The sequence below is a fragment of the Daktulosphaira vitifoliae genome, unplaced genomic scaffold (assembly GCF_025091365.1).
Source record: "Daktulosphaira vitifoliae isolate Bord-2020 unplaced genomic scaffold, ASM2509136v1 Scaffold_5, whole genome shotgun sequence".
In the NCBI taxonomy this organism is placed as follows: Eukaryota; Metazoa; Arthropoda; class Insecta; order Hemiptera; family Phylloxeridae; genus Daktulosphaira; species Daktulosphaira vitifoliae.
In genome coordinates, this window is record NW_026099576.1 from 14,602,281 (window position 1) to 14,619,515 (window position 17,235).

General features: G+C 24.7%; 2 protein-coding genes across 13 annotated transcripts in view; both read left to right on the plus strand.

Annotated features, from left to right (window-relative positions):
• LOC126907914 (anoctamin-1) overlaps positions 1–10,498 on the plus strand; it is an 18,943-nt gene extending 8,445 nt beyond the window's left edge. For 3 of the 10 annotated variants that reach the window (XM_050689584.1, XM_050689592.1, XM_050689589.1), the window contains 16 exons: positions 4,525–4,659; positions 4,756–5,010; positions 5,472–5,635; positions 5,698–5,866; positions 6,027–6,259; positions 6,322–6,479; positions 6,557–6,786; positions 6,865–7,032; positions 7,099–7,302; positions 7,752–7,849; positions 8,212–8,384; positions 8,573–8,778; positions 8,839–9,014; positions 9,588–9,693; positions 9,761–9,896; positions 10,192–10,498. In XM_050689584.1, coding sequence (XP_050545541.1) covers positions 4,525–4,659; positions 4,756–5,010; positions 5,472–5,635; positions 5,698–5,866; positions 6,027–6,259; positions 6,322–6,479; positions 6,557–6,786; positions 6,865–7,032; positions 7,099–7,302; positions 7,752–7,849; positions 8,212–8,384; positions 8,573–8,778; positions 8,839–9,014; positions 9,588–9,693; positions 9,761–9,896; positions 10,192–10,247 — 2,667 coding nt within the window. In that variant the 3' untranslated portion in view covers positions 10,248–10,498. The other 7 variants (XM_050689586.1, XM_050689585.1, XM_050689583.1 and 4 more) reach the window with 7 other exon arrangements.
• A 523-nt stretch (positions 10,499–11,021) lies between these two features.
• LOC126907916 (P protein) lies at positions 11,022–16,947 on the plus strand. 3 transcript variants are annotated; one of them, XM_050689599.1, is made up of 19 exons: positions 11,024–11,285; positions 11,384–11,500; positions 11,561–11,653; positions 11,723–11,816; positions 11,973–12,048; positions 12,260–12,450; positions 12,513–12,619; positions 12,776–12,935; positions 13,076–13,147; positions 13,255–13,386; positions 13,859–13,974; positions 14,041–14,179; positions 14,484–14,619; positions 14,693–14,864; positions 15,527–15,569; positions 15,650–15,883; positions 16,038–16,296; positions 16,354–16,447; positions 16,596–16,945. In XM_050689599.1, the coding sequence occupies exons 1-19, from the start codon at positions 11,251–11,253 to the stop codon at positions 16,681–16,683; spliced, it is 2,358 nt and encodes a 785-aa protein (XP_050545556.1). In that variant the 5' UTR covers positions 11,024–11,250; the 3' UTR covers positions 16,684–16,945. The 3 variants fall into 3 exon arrangements, with proteins under 3 accessions (XP_050545555.1, XP_050545556.1, XP_050545557.1); XM_050689598.1 differs by having other exon boundaries at positions 11,022–11,285; positions 11,384–11,653; positions 16,596–16,947; XM_050689600.1 differs by lacking the exons at positions 11,024–11,285; positions 11,384–11,500; positions 11,561–11,653; positions 11,723–11,816; positions 11,973–12,048 and adding an exon at positions 12,071–12,200.
• The last annotated feature ends 288 nt before the right edge of the window (positions 16,948–17,235 follow it).

The window sequence follows — 17,235 nt, forward strand, 5'->3', positions numbered from 1 at the left end:
TTTATCATATCACTAAAAAAAAATGTTTTTACCAATAATTACTAATTTTAATGATGTCATTGATTTTTTAATTAGTTGGAAGAAGCTAAAGCTGCTGCAGAAGCTAATAAAAAATCTAAAAAGGGAAACACTGCAAAAAGAGGTCGTCCAAAGTAAATATGTATTAAAAAAATGATTTAAAAATCTTGGTTTCGTATTTTGATAATAACATATATGTATAATAATTTGAACTATTCTGTATTTTTTTTTTTATAATACCTTATACTTTTTATATTATATTAAGTTCTAGATTAATAAAAAAAAATTTTCATATACTTTTAGGCTTTTTCTTTTTTAGCTTACAGTCTATTAAGGACCTTAACTGCCATCAACTTTTATTTATGTCTATTTCTTTGATAAACTGTCTATAAAAAATATTTTGATCTATCGGCTTAATGGGTATTCGTTTATTATTTATTTTATTCATTAATGTTATTAATTAATTGATCATCTGCTCTTCATGCAGGACCAACCCATTCTAATATTTTTTTCTAATGAAAGAAAATATACCTTGTTTATTATATAATCACTTTATTTCCTCAAAGATTTTTTTATACACCTGCGTTTTTCGGTTAAAAATATATAGCTCGGAGCACTTTTCTATCAGTGATCATATTTGACAAGTGTAAAGCAATCAGAATGTAGAAGATTGAGCATCTCCTTGTTTTAGACTAAACATGCATGAAAAGTTTACTTTGTAGTGTTGAAAACCTCCATCCTTTAAATATATCTTAAATTAAAGCTTATTAGCTTCAATGCGAAGCGGAGAAGGTATTAATTTTACTATGATGTGTTTTTTTTTTTTTTTTTTATGTCTGTTGCCACTTTTTCTCAGCTCTCACTGGACCGATTTCTTTCAAAAATACGTCAAAAGATCACAAATCGTATCTAGTTGAAGACATTACCCTTAAAAATTGAAAAAAATTCCCTCGTTCCCCGCAAATGGGGGAAATATCCAAAAAAATTACAAATTTAAAAATCGACAAATTTTGTCATTTTTTTCAACTTTTTTTCTTAAAACTTCCATAACTTTTTCAAAAATCAACAAATCAACATCATTTTTTTTTATACTAAAACCTTAGATAATTACCTTTCATTTGATATCATTTTTTTGAAAATCTAACACTTAACCTGCTCATTGGGGGAGATTTAAAATAGCAACTTTTTTACAAAAACTAACTTTTTCAACTTAATTTTTGAAAATGTTCCGGAAATACTGCGTCCTTCAAACATATATCAAATTAAAGCTTATTTTATGTACTATAAAATGAAAAAAAAAAATTTGTCCCGACACTTTTTCTTCTACATTTAAACGGCTGCCGTAGTTAAAAAAACACTATTTTTGTGTTAAAATTTTCGATTTTNTCTATTAAGGACCTTAACTGCCATCAACTTTTATTTATGTCTATTTCTTTGATAAACTGTCTATAAAAAAATATTTTGATCTATCGGCTTATTGGGTATTCGTTTATTATTTATTTTATTCATTAATGTTATTAATTAATTGATCATCTGCTCTTCATGCAGGACCAACCCATTCTAATATTTTTCTCTAATGAAAGAAAATATACCTTGTCTATTATATAATCACTTTATTTCCTCAATGATTTTTTTATACACCTGCGTTTTTCGGTTAAAAATATATAGCTCGGAGGACTTTTCTATCAGTGATCATATTTGACAAGTGTAAAGCAATCAGAATGTAGAAGATTGAGCATCTCCTTGTTTTAGAATAAACATGCATGAGAAGTTTACTTTGTAGTGTTGAAAACCTCCATCCTTTAAATATATCTTAAATTAAAGCTTATTTATTATACTAGTATTGCTAAAAATCACCTCTTTTTTATTTTTTTGTAAAATTGCCAAAAATTTTTTTGTTAGTTTAAACTATATTATTATAATAGTTTTTATATTAAACTAGCATACAATATAGAAAGTAAACTAATTACAAAAATGACTGATCAATAAAAACTTATGAACTAATGCTTCAAAAAATATTTATATTTTCGTATTCAGGCAGAAGGACGAGTGCGGTCGATAAATGACTAATGATAAAAATAGCAGTATTCACACTTTACCTCCAGTCTATATATTAAAATATAAATATCTTCCGGAGCATTACTTCAAAAGTTATTACCGATCAATGACTTTCGTAATTAAATTATTTTTTATATTATAAGCTAGTTTACCATACATATGTTACAATTTAAATAAAAGTATAAAGCTAACAGTCCTATAAGATATGAGATGAACATAAAAAATATTTTTAACACATAAATGGAAATAAAATGTATCTAACAAATTCCACAAAAAAGTTGTTCAGAAAACTTTTTATTTTAAGAAAAATCGAATCATTAAAAGAATTACTCTGTATATAAATATATATGGGTGATGTGATCCCTCCAATTTAAAGAGGTTTCATGACCCTTCCGAATCAAATCACTTTTCTTCAGAACGATTTTAACTAAAATGTTTCTTCTTAATGTTCTCTTCTATTTATGACCTAATACCATAGTAACTACGTATGGATAATCGTACTTAGTACCTATGTTAATAGTATTTATACTATATTATAACTAGAAAAGTTTCTCCAAAATTAAAAAAAATTATATTCATTGTTAACATGGTACGACTAGTGATGACTTTTTCTTTCTTATGAATTCAATTATTTTAGATAAATTTTATCATCAGGCGAACGAGGGTTGTCCCAGCATTATAAACCTATTTTTTTTTTTAGTTATAATACGTAACTCCCTGTTCAATTAAAATTATTCCAGCTAGTCTAAACATCATACTAATTATCCGTCCATGGATTCATTATAAATATGATTGTATAACTTCCTAATTGTTGTACAATACGAAAGAAATAAGTTTTTTTTTCAAATCAATCTAATATTAAAGAAATGAAAAAAAAAAATTTCATTGTTAATTATTGTGGCCAATGTATCTTCTTAGTACTCTGTCATTCGCCCGGTGATATTATTGTTATTTTATTAATTTTAATGTATATTTTAAAATAACATAATTTTTAATAAAAATATAATATATTATACACAAAACAAGATTTTCTCATTTAATAATGAACTTTGAAAAATAAAATACTATAGTATAAGACCCTGATTTGACAGTTTATGGGTCCAATAGAAATTAAATAATAATTAACTGTAATTGAGCTTTATTAAGTAAAGAGATCATTAACAAAATTTTATTTATCCCAAATAATGCAGTCAGGAAGACTGGCAGAACAGGACGCTTAGCTTCTCAATTTAGAAAATTTATATTAAAAAGAAACTTTATTTCTACTTTATAATTTACTAATTTTTTTTGTGGACTTTTTCTTAATAAAAAATAGAACCTTTGAAAATTTCTGGTTGTGTCACTACAATTAAAAGTGTATTTTAAAAAGTGAGTAAACTAAAATTGTCTTTCTTCAATTTATATTATGATTACGCGTATGTTAATTACGAATAAAGATAATCTGATGGGAATTTGATTCAAGATTTTAACAATTTTTTTAATTTGTTGCAATTGTAGTAATGCTCAATAGATGACTTGAATGTTTTACTTTATGTTCATTGTTAAATATGAAAAATTGATGAGATTACATTGATCTTATTAGCATTTACCGAAAAACCATGATGTAATAATTATTTATACGAAGCAAGTAATATACTATCATAATAATTTGATAAAATATAACGGGTTTATGTGGTATCAAATTACATTCTACTTTTAAATTACATTGATAAGAGTGTGATAATGAAAACTTGATTTCATTGAGTGTATTCAAAAAGAGAAAATATTACCCAACATATATTTTTATTTTTATTGATTTGCTGATTTTTTTTTTATTTATCGGCTTATTTATGCTATCTAAATGTTAATTACTGTCTTACCTTTTTCTTTAAATCAAGATAGACTTGCTTGTAGTTTTTAAATAGTTAATTCTTTATAATAGCTTAAGTTCTATTAGATTAGATTATTGAAACTTGAATGAACCTCCTTTTTTTTTAAACAAATTATTCCTTTTGTCCTATCTTAAACATTCAGGCCTAAATAATTTTAAGGTATGTAATATATATAATCAAATGAATTAGCCTGGTTGTTTATATTTGTATGCAAGTTGTTGTCCTTGATAATTAATGCTGGTTCAATTTGAATATCCATTTAGTGTAGATTAATGCTTATTGGATTACATCATAATTGCACGCTGGAGGGGATTTGTTTTAACTAGTTTTCAAATATTTCATAGATTGTATTGTTTGCACGGGGTTTTATTTTTGTCAATGAATCATCAATAATTTTAAGTGAGTAAGTTTTATCTTTTTTATATCAGACATAACAAATAATAACTAATACATATGTAACAACTATATTAAATAAACTTGCAAATCATTCAAACTAGTAAATAATAATGAAATTTAATAACTGGTCAATAAAGATTCGATAAAATAAATTAATTAGTATAATATTTAATATGATTAGATGAGTGAATCAGAAAACGAATCCATGGAAACAACTAGAATGTATAGGGATGACTTAGAATTGTCTCGTTTGTCATTACATCTTAGTTCTAGAGATTTAATTAATGATACTCCACAGCATAAGTATCTTTCTAAGGTATTTTTTATTTTTAATACCATGATACCTGCATAAAAAAATAGTTACCTTGAATCACTAAAATAAATAGATAAATTTGTTGAGTTCTATTTATAGCCTGATGTAACTTTTGATTCATTACCTGGAGAAGCTTCAGTAGATTTTGTACTTGTTACTTCTACAAAAGCAAAAACACCAGTTGATACAAATGGTTGGAATCGTAGATCTGCATTTGAAGAACGCATGAAAGAACAAGGTTTGCTTCTAGAAGAGGATGTTATTGGTGGATTAACTTTTGTTAAAGTACATGCCCCTGTTCCTGTTTTACGTAGATATTGTGAGATTTTAAAATTACGAATGCCGATGAATGAGGTAAACTTCATTTTTGATATATTTCAAAAATACTGTCAGCTTTTAATATCTGGATACATAGAAAAGTTGCTTATTAATTAAAACTAAGGTTCTTATTTTCTAATTAAGTAATTAAGATTCTATGGTAGTTTTTTACAGGTTTAATAAAAATAAGAAATTTTTCTACTTCTTTCTAAAATAATAGAATATAAAAATCAGTCACTAATGTAAACAAAGTAGTTTGTTAACACTTCTGGCCAATTGCTCCTATGTAAATTTAAAATACTAAAATGATTACACTTTTTGTAGCTGTAGTAGTAATTGTATTTATTATGCAGTTTTATTTCTATATGGCACAATATTACTTTTATAAATATGATGTTAAGTTATTATTTTATTTTAAGATAGTAATCGTTGGCTGTACACGTGTAAACATTTAATTAATTAAAACTATACTTTTGATATATATCTTAATGTTTTAGTGCACATTTCATGAAAATATACCTCAAACAGGATTTGATTTATTTGACACAATAAAATCGATGATTGGAAAATTTGTAAGATTATTTGTTACTATTGATCCTGGGTCTCTAACCCCTTCAAAATATATATTAACTGCAGAATATTCTCGTGATAAAAGTTATTTGTCAGTACTAAAGAAAATGACTTAAAGAAAATTATAAAAATTACTATTTTAATTTTAAATAGATTTAATGAAGATGATCCAAGTTTTTTTTCGGCTGAAGTTCGAACATTAGTTATTGACTTTATTCTTAACAGAATAAGTTGGGGAAAAGATCAAGGAGATGTTAACTGTGTCGGAATTCAATGCTTATTAGATGAAGGAATTTATAAAGCTGCTTATCCATTACACGATGTAATAATTAAAATACTTTTAATATTTACATAAAAGATTCTATAATTAATTTCTTAATATATATATATATATATATCGGAGGTCGTTAAGTAATTTTTCTAGTATTATCAAATTTTTAAATGTTTTAACAAGAACCATTCAATATTTGTTTTTTAAATAGGGTGAACATACAACTGAAAATTCTTTGCGACATGAATTATATGTTGAATGGGCACTATTAAGCAAATGGATTCGTAGACAACCAATTGATCAAATTAAAGAATACTTGGGTGTAAAATATGCATTTTATTTCACATGGTTGGGTTTTTATACTCACTTATTGATACCAGCTGCATTTATGGGATTAATAGTATTTTTTTATGGAGTTTTCACTTTACCCTATGATAAATTTAGGTAATCTCATAAATGTAGAACTTATACAATATGATAGTTGTATATCATTTCAATTATTACAGTTCAGATATTTGTAATTCAACTGATACCATAATGTGTCCATTATGTGATCGTACATGTGATTATTGGGAATTATCTAACACTTGTTTTTACGCAAGATTGACACATTTATTTGATAATAACTTAACTTTTTTCTTTTCTTTTTTAATGTCAATATGGGGTGAGTAACTAAAATAAACTCTTAATATTCATATGTTTTTTTATTTCATATATATTGATTATAAAATAACCTTATAGCTACTTTATTTCTTGAACTATGGAAAAGATATTCAGCTACAATAACACATCGCTGGGGATTGACTGGATTTACATTAGAAGCAGAACATCCAAGGCCACAATATTTAGCTCGATTATCAGGTTCAAAACACTCAAAAATTAATGTTGTTACTGGAAATATAGAACCCACTGTTCCTTGGTGGAAAAAAATTCCTGCTACTGTATTCAGTTTTTCTGTCCTGTTACTTTTAGTAAATTACTTTTTAATTTAATTAAGTTTAATTATCTCATTTTTATAAGTATGTAATTTACAATTGTTTTAAATTTAGATTATGATTGCTATTGCTTCAGTATTTGGAGTTGTCCTTTATCGAATGTCAGTATTAACCTCGCTTAGTCTTGCAAGTCAGTCAGATTGGATGAGTCATTATAGTAACATAATTGTTCCAACTACTGCTGCCATCATTAATTTAGTTTGCATTCAATTATTAAATTTTGTAAATGAATTTCACTTTAAAATTTCATCAAATTTTCTTTATTTATATTTTAAATTATATTTGTAGGTTTATGACAAAGTTGCTATGTATTTGACTGAAATGGAATTATTACGCACACAAACCGAGTTTGATGAATCTTTATCTACAAAAATTTATTTATTTCAATTTGTCAATTACTATACATCTATTATTTACATAGCTTTTGTGAAAGGAAAAAATACTGGTTATCCTGCCAAGTATTTACGTATTTTTGGTCTCAGGCAAGAAGAAGTAAGTAGACACTAAGTGAATAATTTGTTCAAAATTAGAATACATGATTATGTGGTAAATTTAATATTGAACATTGAATATTGATAATCATTAATGCTTTAATTAATTGTATTAATAAAAAATATGATATTATCATTATTATTATTTCTATATTTTTTTTAAGAGAAATTTAGAAAAAAAAATTTTATTTTATATTAATTTCATGTTTTGCATATTTTTATTCTTCGTTTTTAAATATTATGATTGACTATACTTAATCAGCCAAAGGTATTTTAATACTAATTATAAGTAATTTATGTATCTTAATATTTAGTAATATAATGATATTTATTTTTTCCATGTTATCACAATTTTTTAAAATTGTTACAATAATTCTAAAAAACTTATTAATACTTAATTTTTAAATTATAAATCAACCATATAGTGAATTGTTTATTTTCAATTCATAGTGCAGTCCAGGTGGATGTCTTATGGAACTCAGCATTCAGTTATTTATCATTATGGTAGGCCAGCAAGCAGTTAACACTATAGTTGAAATGATAATCCCGTAAGTTATTTAATATTATAGAAAGTGGTAATCTTAAATGGCCAATTTTTCTAGTTTTGAAATGAAAAATAAATGATTAATAATTATTGATATAAAAATGAAATAAAAAACATGTCATTTATTATGTAATAACAATTTTTCCAAAGCAACCATAATCTATTCATAAGAATTTCTCCAATCATTCACATGCCTTTCATTAAATGCACATTATTTCCAAAAATAATTTTAATTTGTCACCTTAATGAGACTTATCAGCATATGACTTATGGGGATAAATTAAAAATAAAATCTACATACAGAAATTTAAATGTGTTGTAGACTCTAAATTTTAAAATAAAGTTTAATTACTATTGATTTTGCAGTGCTGGTTTAAATTGGTTCAATTCACGCACTGAAAATACAGGACGTTTAGATGCTATAAAATCATCGTCCGAAGAAAAAGATCTAGAATTGTCCAATAAAAAACCATGGACTGAAGATTATAAACTTTTAGATTGGGGACCTAGAGGACTTTTTCCTGAATATTTAGAAATGGGTAAAATAGATTTATCAGATTATAATATTTATAAATTAATCGGAAATGGTAAAATGTTTCCCTCAGTGCACATCACGTGATCAACCTAAATTTCTGGTACACTTTCTTTATCTATTTATATTTCTTAAGGTTACACAAAATGAAAATAATACTAGTATATATTACAATTAATATTATTATTTTTTTAGTGATGCAATATGGTTTTGTTACACTTTTTGTGTGTGCATTTCCTCTTGGACCATTTTTTGCATTATTGAATAATGTATTAGAAATGAGGCTGGATGCTAAAAAGTTTTTACGGTATTACAGAAAACCTATTCCTCATAGAGTTCCAAATATTGGTATATGGTATCGTGTATTAGATATAATAGGAAAATTGGCAGTCATTACTAATGTAAAATTCTCTATTACACTAAATTATACAATTGATAATTACACTACAATTTTTTTGTAGGGATTCATCATAGCATTTTCTTCCAATTTTGTACCTCGAATTGTATATTTACTTTTGCATAGCGAAAATGGTACAGATGAAGGGTTTTTAAACAGCACTTTAGCTTACTTTTATACTGAAGATTTTGAAAAAGGTGTTACTCCGCTAAATACTTCCTATAATGTCACATATTGTCGGTCAGTATTTATTAAAATTAATAAATGTAATTATTAATAATACATAACAGTCAGAATATGGCATATTGGGAATAAGACAAAGTTGAAACTACTATAGATTGAAATCTTACACTAATTAACATCACTATCATAAAATGATACAAAGATGAGAGTTTTGCGAAATTTTTTTGGGAAGAGGGTATTCTTTATCTAAAGTAGAGTCTGAACTTTCATTAATATGCTTTTATTATTTTTTTTTTTATAAGATAATCCTCGATAACAGGATCATTAACTACTAGATTTATGCCTATATTATTAGTACTATTTTGTAAAAAATACAAAATACAACAAAATAAAATTTAAACCTCAACTTTGCATCAAAGTTAATAAAAGAGAAATTAAATTAAAATTTCATGCACACTCTTTTGTTTGAATAATATTTTGTAGTGCTATTCTATATATTACTATTATCTCTTTTATCAAAATATTAAATAATTTGTAATACAGATAGTAATTGAATTAGAAAATATTAAAGTAAATTTTCACAAGTCTCAATAAACAATTATGATGTCTCATTAATTATATATTATACAGATACAAAGACTATCGAAATCCACCATGGTCACCTAATAAGTATGAAAGACCAACATATTACTATGAAGTTCTTGTTGCTCGCCTTACATTTGTTGTTATTTTTCAGGTAAATTGTAAATAATTATCTTTATTTTTAAAATTTTGTAATATTTGTCTGTTTATTATTTATATAGAATATTGTTTCATTGGTGAAAGTAGTTGTTCAGTGGTTGATACCTGATGTACCAAATGCTCTAAGTGATAGAATCAAACGAGAATCATACTTGACTACGCAAATGATTATTAAACATGAAGCAAAAAAAGCAGCAGGCATTAAAGAAAAAATTATGTAACAGCAGAGGACACACAACACACTTATTTCTTGCAATTAATTCACAATATATTATTATTATTTTATTTGATATAATTAATATTTTTATTATTATTTAAAAATACATAGATATAAACTACTAATAATAAAAAAATTATTATAATATTTATACATTATATAATATATTATATATTTTGTTGTTCATTTTTATTTTATTATTTGTGTATGTGTGTTCTCTTAAATAACTAACCAATAAATACTTAAATTTCATTAAAAAAAACATTATAATTACAGAAGTAGAACACTACAGTGGTATGATGCATGATGTTAATTCACCTCAAAGCTTATAAAATTACGCAGCTTACTAAGCTATTATTGAAGTCACTTAAAGCTGTCATATAATTTTTTTATTTTTTAAGATAAAAAATTCTAAATTAGGCTTTAAATACTTTATATTTTATAAATAAAAAAATTATCACAAGTAATATGACCATTTTTCTTGACTGTTAATATTGCTTAAATTATTAAATAGATGATAATGTACTGATTAAATACTTTTTTAAAAACTTATGCTATGTGATGTCAATATATAATTTAACAAAAGTTTGTAACTGAATAACTTTTGAAGAAAAAATGATAGAAACAATTATGATCTTTTTTTATATTTGTTATAATTTTTTATTATAGTTGGCTAAATATTGCATTTAACCTTTGCATTGTAATTTAATAACATATTTTAACCATAAGACTGTTTTTTTTTTTTTTGGAATTTGGTGCCTTAAATGTAATCTCTTATAAACAATTAGTGATTTTAAGTACTTAATACTTATATTATTGTGAAGTTTTTTCTAACCAATTTATGTGTTAAAATGAATAACATTTAATGTTTATTTTGATTATTTAGTTTCTTATAAATGTTTAAATACTATGTTATTTTAAGTATCTTGATATTTTATAAGTATTATTAATTATCAAATATATTTTAAATCTTTGTTAAATTCAATGTTTTCATTAGTTATGTATATGATGAACATTTAATAATAAAATGATAAAATTGATACTTTTTTTCACCTGTTTAAACAAGAATAGGACAAGTCTGTTTTTATCATTGGGAAAGACCACTGACGCGATTTATTCATAATAAGAATCGGATATGTGTCGACACCTACAAGTAATAAAAATGTATAGTAAAACTGAGATGATTGAGTTATGATTGTAAACACTCATTTTTCTATCAAAACATCTCTATTTAAAAATCCTTTATTATTTTAAGTTTACAAATAAAATCTGAATATCCGGGTAATTGATGTTAATTTGAACACGGTATTCGTGACAAGTTCATTTTTGATACCTATGAGTGAACAAAATCTAAATGGCAGCCCATCGGAGTGAGTTAATATTTGCATAAATCTATTTATCTTCGTTGTATACGTATTGTTATTTAACATGTGTGTTTTTGCATATGTTTTTATTTTTATGCTTTAAGAAACTGCCGATTGTCGCCTAGAACTGTACGTGCTTGGAGAGATTTGCCTGAACAAATTAAAAACGATTCCACTTTTCGCGTTTTAAAACTACGCATTGAAAATAATCCTGATTTAAGGTACAAGTACTGTAATTATAACTTAATTTTTTTCAATCACTTTAACAATTTTAATTCAAGATTTGACGATTCGACGGCTGGCCCATCATATCAGATCATGACTCCTGACGAATTTGAACCATCCACTATGGTGGTACATAAGTCATCAGAAAAGTATAAAACACTTTAATTAAGGTGATCATTTTTATTTTATTATATGGTACATGTATTTGTTTTAAATAGGGGAAAAATAGATACTGTATTAAAATCAAAAAAAAAATCTGGCAGAGAACATTTTATTACAGTTGTTCTTATATGTTTTTGGCTCTTTTGTACAGTAAGTTGTAATTTTTAAAAAATAAAATAATTTATAAAAATTAACTTTATTACTTTATTACTTTATTAGTTATTAAAAAAAATTTTTATTTTTATTTAAAGTAAAATCATCTAATGAATACTTATTTTTAAAAATACAATTTTTTTGTTATGGTAGTTAATTTTAATGGCAAAACAAGAGAGAAAAGCTGACGATGTGCATCAAGTAACATTGACTCCAAATCAAACTAAAAGTAATATTAAAACCACTTAAGAGGCTCGAAAGTTGGGGATTAGGTATGGCCACAGAATACCTTAGTGGGAAGCTCTCGCCATGTAGCGTGGGACCTGTATTCTATTCCTATTCTGCTGGCATATTTTTTCCTCAGTTTCCGAATTTCTAACAGTAATAAATTGTAAGAAACTATATTTTCACGTTCTTGTAACACAATTAATTTCATTTAGCTCAAGTTATATTCAAAAATCATATGCCTGATACCAATAAAATTCAGATTGTATTGGCTGGAGCATTTGTACCCCAATACTATAGATATCTAGCTACACATTTTCTAAACATATGGGTTGAATTTGAAACAGATGAAGAATATTTAGAAGCTAAAAAATTAGGGTTAAAAGATGATGAAATTAGAGGTAGGGTAAGTAATTATTATAATTGATAACCTTAATCTTTATTTAATTCTAGTTTATCAATGTACAGAATATAACAGAACTATGGTCAGAGCCTATTGTTTGTGAGTCACTGGTTGAGATTGTTCCTGAAATGCATCATAACAAAATTTTTAAACTAAATCATTTGTCATCCAAGTATGTACATATTTTACTTTGAATAAAAATATGTACAGTGTTCAAAAAGTAAACAAATGGTTTCTTTTGTATACATTATAATGTACATGTTTTTTCCTACTAATTTTAAATTCTATATTTAAATTTTATTAATAAAATAGTAATATTATTTTCCAGTTATACCCTTAAAGGGACTACTAGACTGTGTATGAATACTACATTAAATACTAATTTCCCTGTTGCATTGGCCTATGATTTATTCCCAATCAAAACTGAATATGGAATTATATATGCTGCCCTTGTGTTAATTGGTCTCTATGTATTGATTATATCTGAAGTATGTTAAGTATTAAAATGTACACATTTATGAAGTGTAATAGTTTATGTTATTTAATTATTATTTTTTGAATTTTGAATTTTAGCAAGATTTTTTTTATTTACAAATTATATTTTCTTTAGTTGAAACTATTTTTTTAGGTAGTACATAAAACTATTGCTGCAATTCTTGCTGCTACAATGTCAATTTCCATTCTCGCAGTTATGAACGAAGTAAGTAAAACTTTCATATATCTATCTAGAAATTATTTAGTTACTTAAATTTACTAATGTTTATGTATTATAATTTTAAAAAATTAATAGATTGAAATATTTTGTAGAGACCATCAAAAGATGAATTATCATCATGGGTAGACATTGAAACATTGCTTCTATTATTTTGTATGATGGTTATTGTTGGAATATTGTCAGAAACTGGAATTTTTGATTACTTAGCTATTACTGCTTACAAGGTGCACAAATATGATATGTATTATTACTTTTACAGACAACATAAGAGATTTATTGGAATTCAAATTTAAAATTCAAATTTTTGTTTTACGAATGACAGTCTTAAAATTTAATTTTAAATTAACCTTCATAAAAAAAATTAAGGCAGGAGATTTTTTTTTCTCAAAATAAATTATATAGATTATTAATGTCTGTTTTTTTATTTAAAATCTCTACATAATATCATGTATAATTAAATAATTTTAGAAAAAATTTAGTTTTTTCCTTAAGTTAAATTAAGTTAGAGCATTATGTAAAAACATTTATATTATTTTGCTTAACCAAAATTAATAATTTTATACTGGAGTATATTTATAATTGATTAGGATTAAGTTGTTTTTTAAGAATATGGTCTACTAATTCTTATTTTTCAAGAAAATCATTTTTATTTTAAATTGTATTGTATGTATTTTATAAGGACCCTTCTTTTTTCAGATGACTAATGGTAAAGTTTGGCCACTGATTAATACATTATGTTTCTTTACTGCTATAGTTTCATCAATTTTAGACAATGTCACTACTGTTTTATTAATGACTCCTATAACAATTCGGTATTCAAAAAGTTTGCATAGAATTAATATTTCACTAGTAAATTTGTGGTTTTTTCTTTATTTTAGTTTATGTGAAGTAATGCATATGAACCCAGTTCCCACATTGATGTGTATAATTTTTTATGCTAATATGGGAGGAGCTTTAACGCTAATTGGTGATCCACCAAATGTAATAATTGGAACTAATAGAGATGTTATCGCGAGTGTATGTATTTACAAGTTATTTACTAATTTTAAATTGAGGGTATAGAAGTTCTATTTGCATTATGATTAAATTTAGTAACTTGTAATTTATGCAATGATACAAGAAAAACAATGCTATATCTATTTTAGATTCAAGAAAATGTATTCTAGTTTTAGGCTGCCTTTGGATTATACATTTTTAAATTTTAGAGAATATTTAAGGATCATAATCGAATAAACTTGCAAATATCGGCCAAGTTCTAAATACTATAGATTAATTATTCATTGAGCCACATTTATTTACAAATTACTATTGAATTTCATAGGGAATTACCTTTACAACATTTTCTATTCATATGGGAATTGGTATGGCAATAATATTTTTGACTGTAAATATTCATTTACGATATATATTTCGTAATATGAAAGACCTAAAATTTACTGAGCCATCAAATGTAACAGGTAAGATAAATTTTAATACATATTTTAAAATCATTTAGCTTTTAATTTTGCATATAATTTATTTATTTTTAAGAATTAAGACAAGAGTTGGCAATTTGGCAAAAAGCAGCATCTTCATTATCTTCATATTCAAAAGAAGAAGGTGTTGTCAGAGATAAATTATTAAGAAAGTGTAAAATAATATTTGCTAAACTAAAAGATACTTTGAAAGGTTTTACCGTTGATGTAGTCCCTATTATTGAAAGGTAAAGAAAATGTTTTTATTTTGTATTTTCAAGTAATTTAATTTCAAATAATTCTTAATTTTTAATAACTCTAAATATAAACCTTAAATATTGAATTATAACCTATTTTTTTTTTAATAAATTAAATAATGGTTATGTAATAAATGCATTAATAAAAACTTTAATAATTATGTAACCAAAGTAGCAGTGTCATGTACTGTTATTAATTTAAATCTCAGTCACAATCATGATTTTGTTTACTTATACATTTTTTCTTATAATAATGAAACACTAATTCTCACTCTAATAAAAACTAATTTGTTATTTCAAGTATAAATGATTAGTTTTTTAGAAAGGGCAAAAATCTATTAAAGATTTAAGTAATAAATAAAATAATTTAATAAAATAAAGTAATTTTTAGACATTTTAAACATTATTTGATTAATTATGTTTACAGTCATTAGTAAAAGGTATTATTTATTAATACGTTTTTTATAGTAGTCTTGAATTAGGCGTTAAAAAAAGAAAAAGTTATAGAAATTATGAATCCCTACTAAATTTGTATTTTCTAAAAAAAGTTGTTTTAAAAAACAACCAATAGAAATGATGATTTGCCTTCTCAAAAAAAAAATTAAATTTCTTCTATATCTTATGTTAAATAAATAATTGTTTTTATATTTCAGACAACAAACACAAGAAGATTCAGTTAATGATTTTTTGCATAAAGTGAGAAATAAACCATAAAATAATTGCAGAAATCTGAATTTATATAACTAATATTAATTATATATTTCCTGTTTTTCTAGGGCAAAACTTTAGATAAATGTCTTTTGTATAAATGTGCTGCCACTCTAGCATTTGTTATCACTTTGTTTTGTCTTCATTCTATTCCTCAGCTTAACCTTAGTTTAGGATGGATAGCTTTACTTGGAACATTATTTTTACTTATTCTTGCAGATCATGTAGATATTGAATGTGTCTTAGGTCGAATTGAATGGGCAACATTATGTTTTTTTGCTGCATTGTTCATTTTGATAGGAGTAATGTATTGTTTATTGATTTAAAAATATTATGGCCTTAGAAACTGCAGGTTCTCTTTAAATAAAAAATTTTGAATGAGTTGAACCCTAAATTTTTAAACTTATGTATGGTTTAAATTTATTATTTTACACTATTAAATTATAATGGTTTTAGGCATTATCTGAATTAGGGTTAATTGAATGGGTTGGCCGACAAACCGAAATGGTAATTATGTCTGTTGCTAAAGAATATAGACTATCAATGGCTATTATTTTGGTACTTTGGGTTTCGGCAATTGTTTCATCATTTGTTGATAATATTCCATTAACCACAATGATGATTAAAGTCATTACTTCATTATCACACAATCATGAACTTGAATTACCTTTACCACCTTTAGTGTTTGCTTTGGCGTTTGGAGGTTGTCTTGGAGGTAATTAGTAATTTAAATATTTTCATATTTGAAAACATTAATTTGATTTTTTTCTAGGTAATGGCACACTCATTGCTGCTTCTTGTAATATGGTATGTGCTGGAGTAGCTGAACAACATGGTTACCGAATGTCATTTATGCAGTTTTTTAAGTAAAGTTATATTTTATTTATTTATTGATCTTGTGTATAAAATATTTTTAACTGATATCACATAATTGTGATTTATTAAGATATATATTTTAATTATAAAAATATTGAATGGCAATGGGTATTAATAGTTATGTTGGATCATTTTTAGAGTTGGATATCCTGTTATGTTAGGTAGTATCATAGTTGCCACCATTTATTTACTCTTGGCTCATGTTACTCTTGGATGGAATGTGTGATTTAATTTGTTTTTTTTAGACTGTCCTTTTATTAAAAATAAGTTCCTGTACCAATATTAAAAAAAAAAATGTTATTGTCAATATCTGTGTTTTAATATTATATTGTTTTATTATTTTCTATTACTGAAAATTTAAATTTTGTATGTATTTACATCAAGTATTTTTTCTGTGTTAATTTAAGTTAAGGTTTCTTTAAATACACAATATTGTCTATAACACCAGAATGATACCCAATAAACTTGATTCTATTTAATTATTAATAAAAAATGCATTTTTGATTTTTAAATTGTTTTTAGTACATCAACAATTGTTTTTTGAAAAATTAATTGTGTTATAAATTAGGTTATGAAAGATGTTATTAAATCTCTTTATTATATTAATATCATTTTTTCGTGAATTATGAAATTTTGGAACATTTTACCCTTAAAATACAGATTTATTGTGCAATTTTTAACAACATATTTATGCTGTGATATTTTATTATAAAATAGAATGGTTCTATTTAAATTTAGTATTTAGTTTATAATGTTTATATATTTATTATTTCACATT

Excerpts from the sequence above, each read along its gene's own strand:
- LOC126907916 (XM_050689598.1), top strand. The coding sequence starts at position 11,251 with ATGAGTGAACAAAATCTAAATGGCAGCCCATCGGA. Across the intron at positions 12,620-12,775 it reads CTAAATCATTTGTCATCCAA|TTATACCCTTAAAGGGACTA; the intron begins GTATGTACATAT and ends ATTATTTTCCAG. Across the intron at positions 13,148-13,254 it reads TTCTCGCAGTTATGAACGAA|AGACCATCAAAAGATGAATT; the intron begins GTAAGTAAAACT and ends AATATTTTGTAG.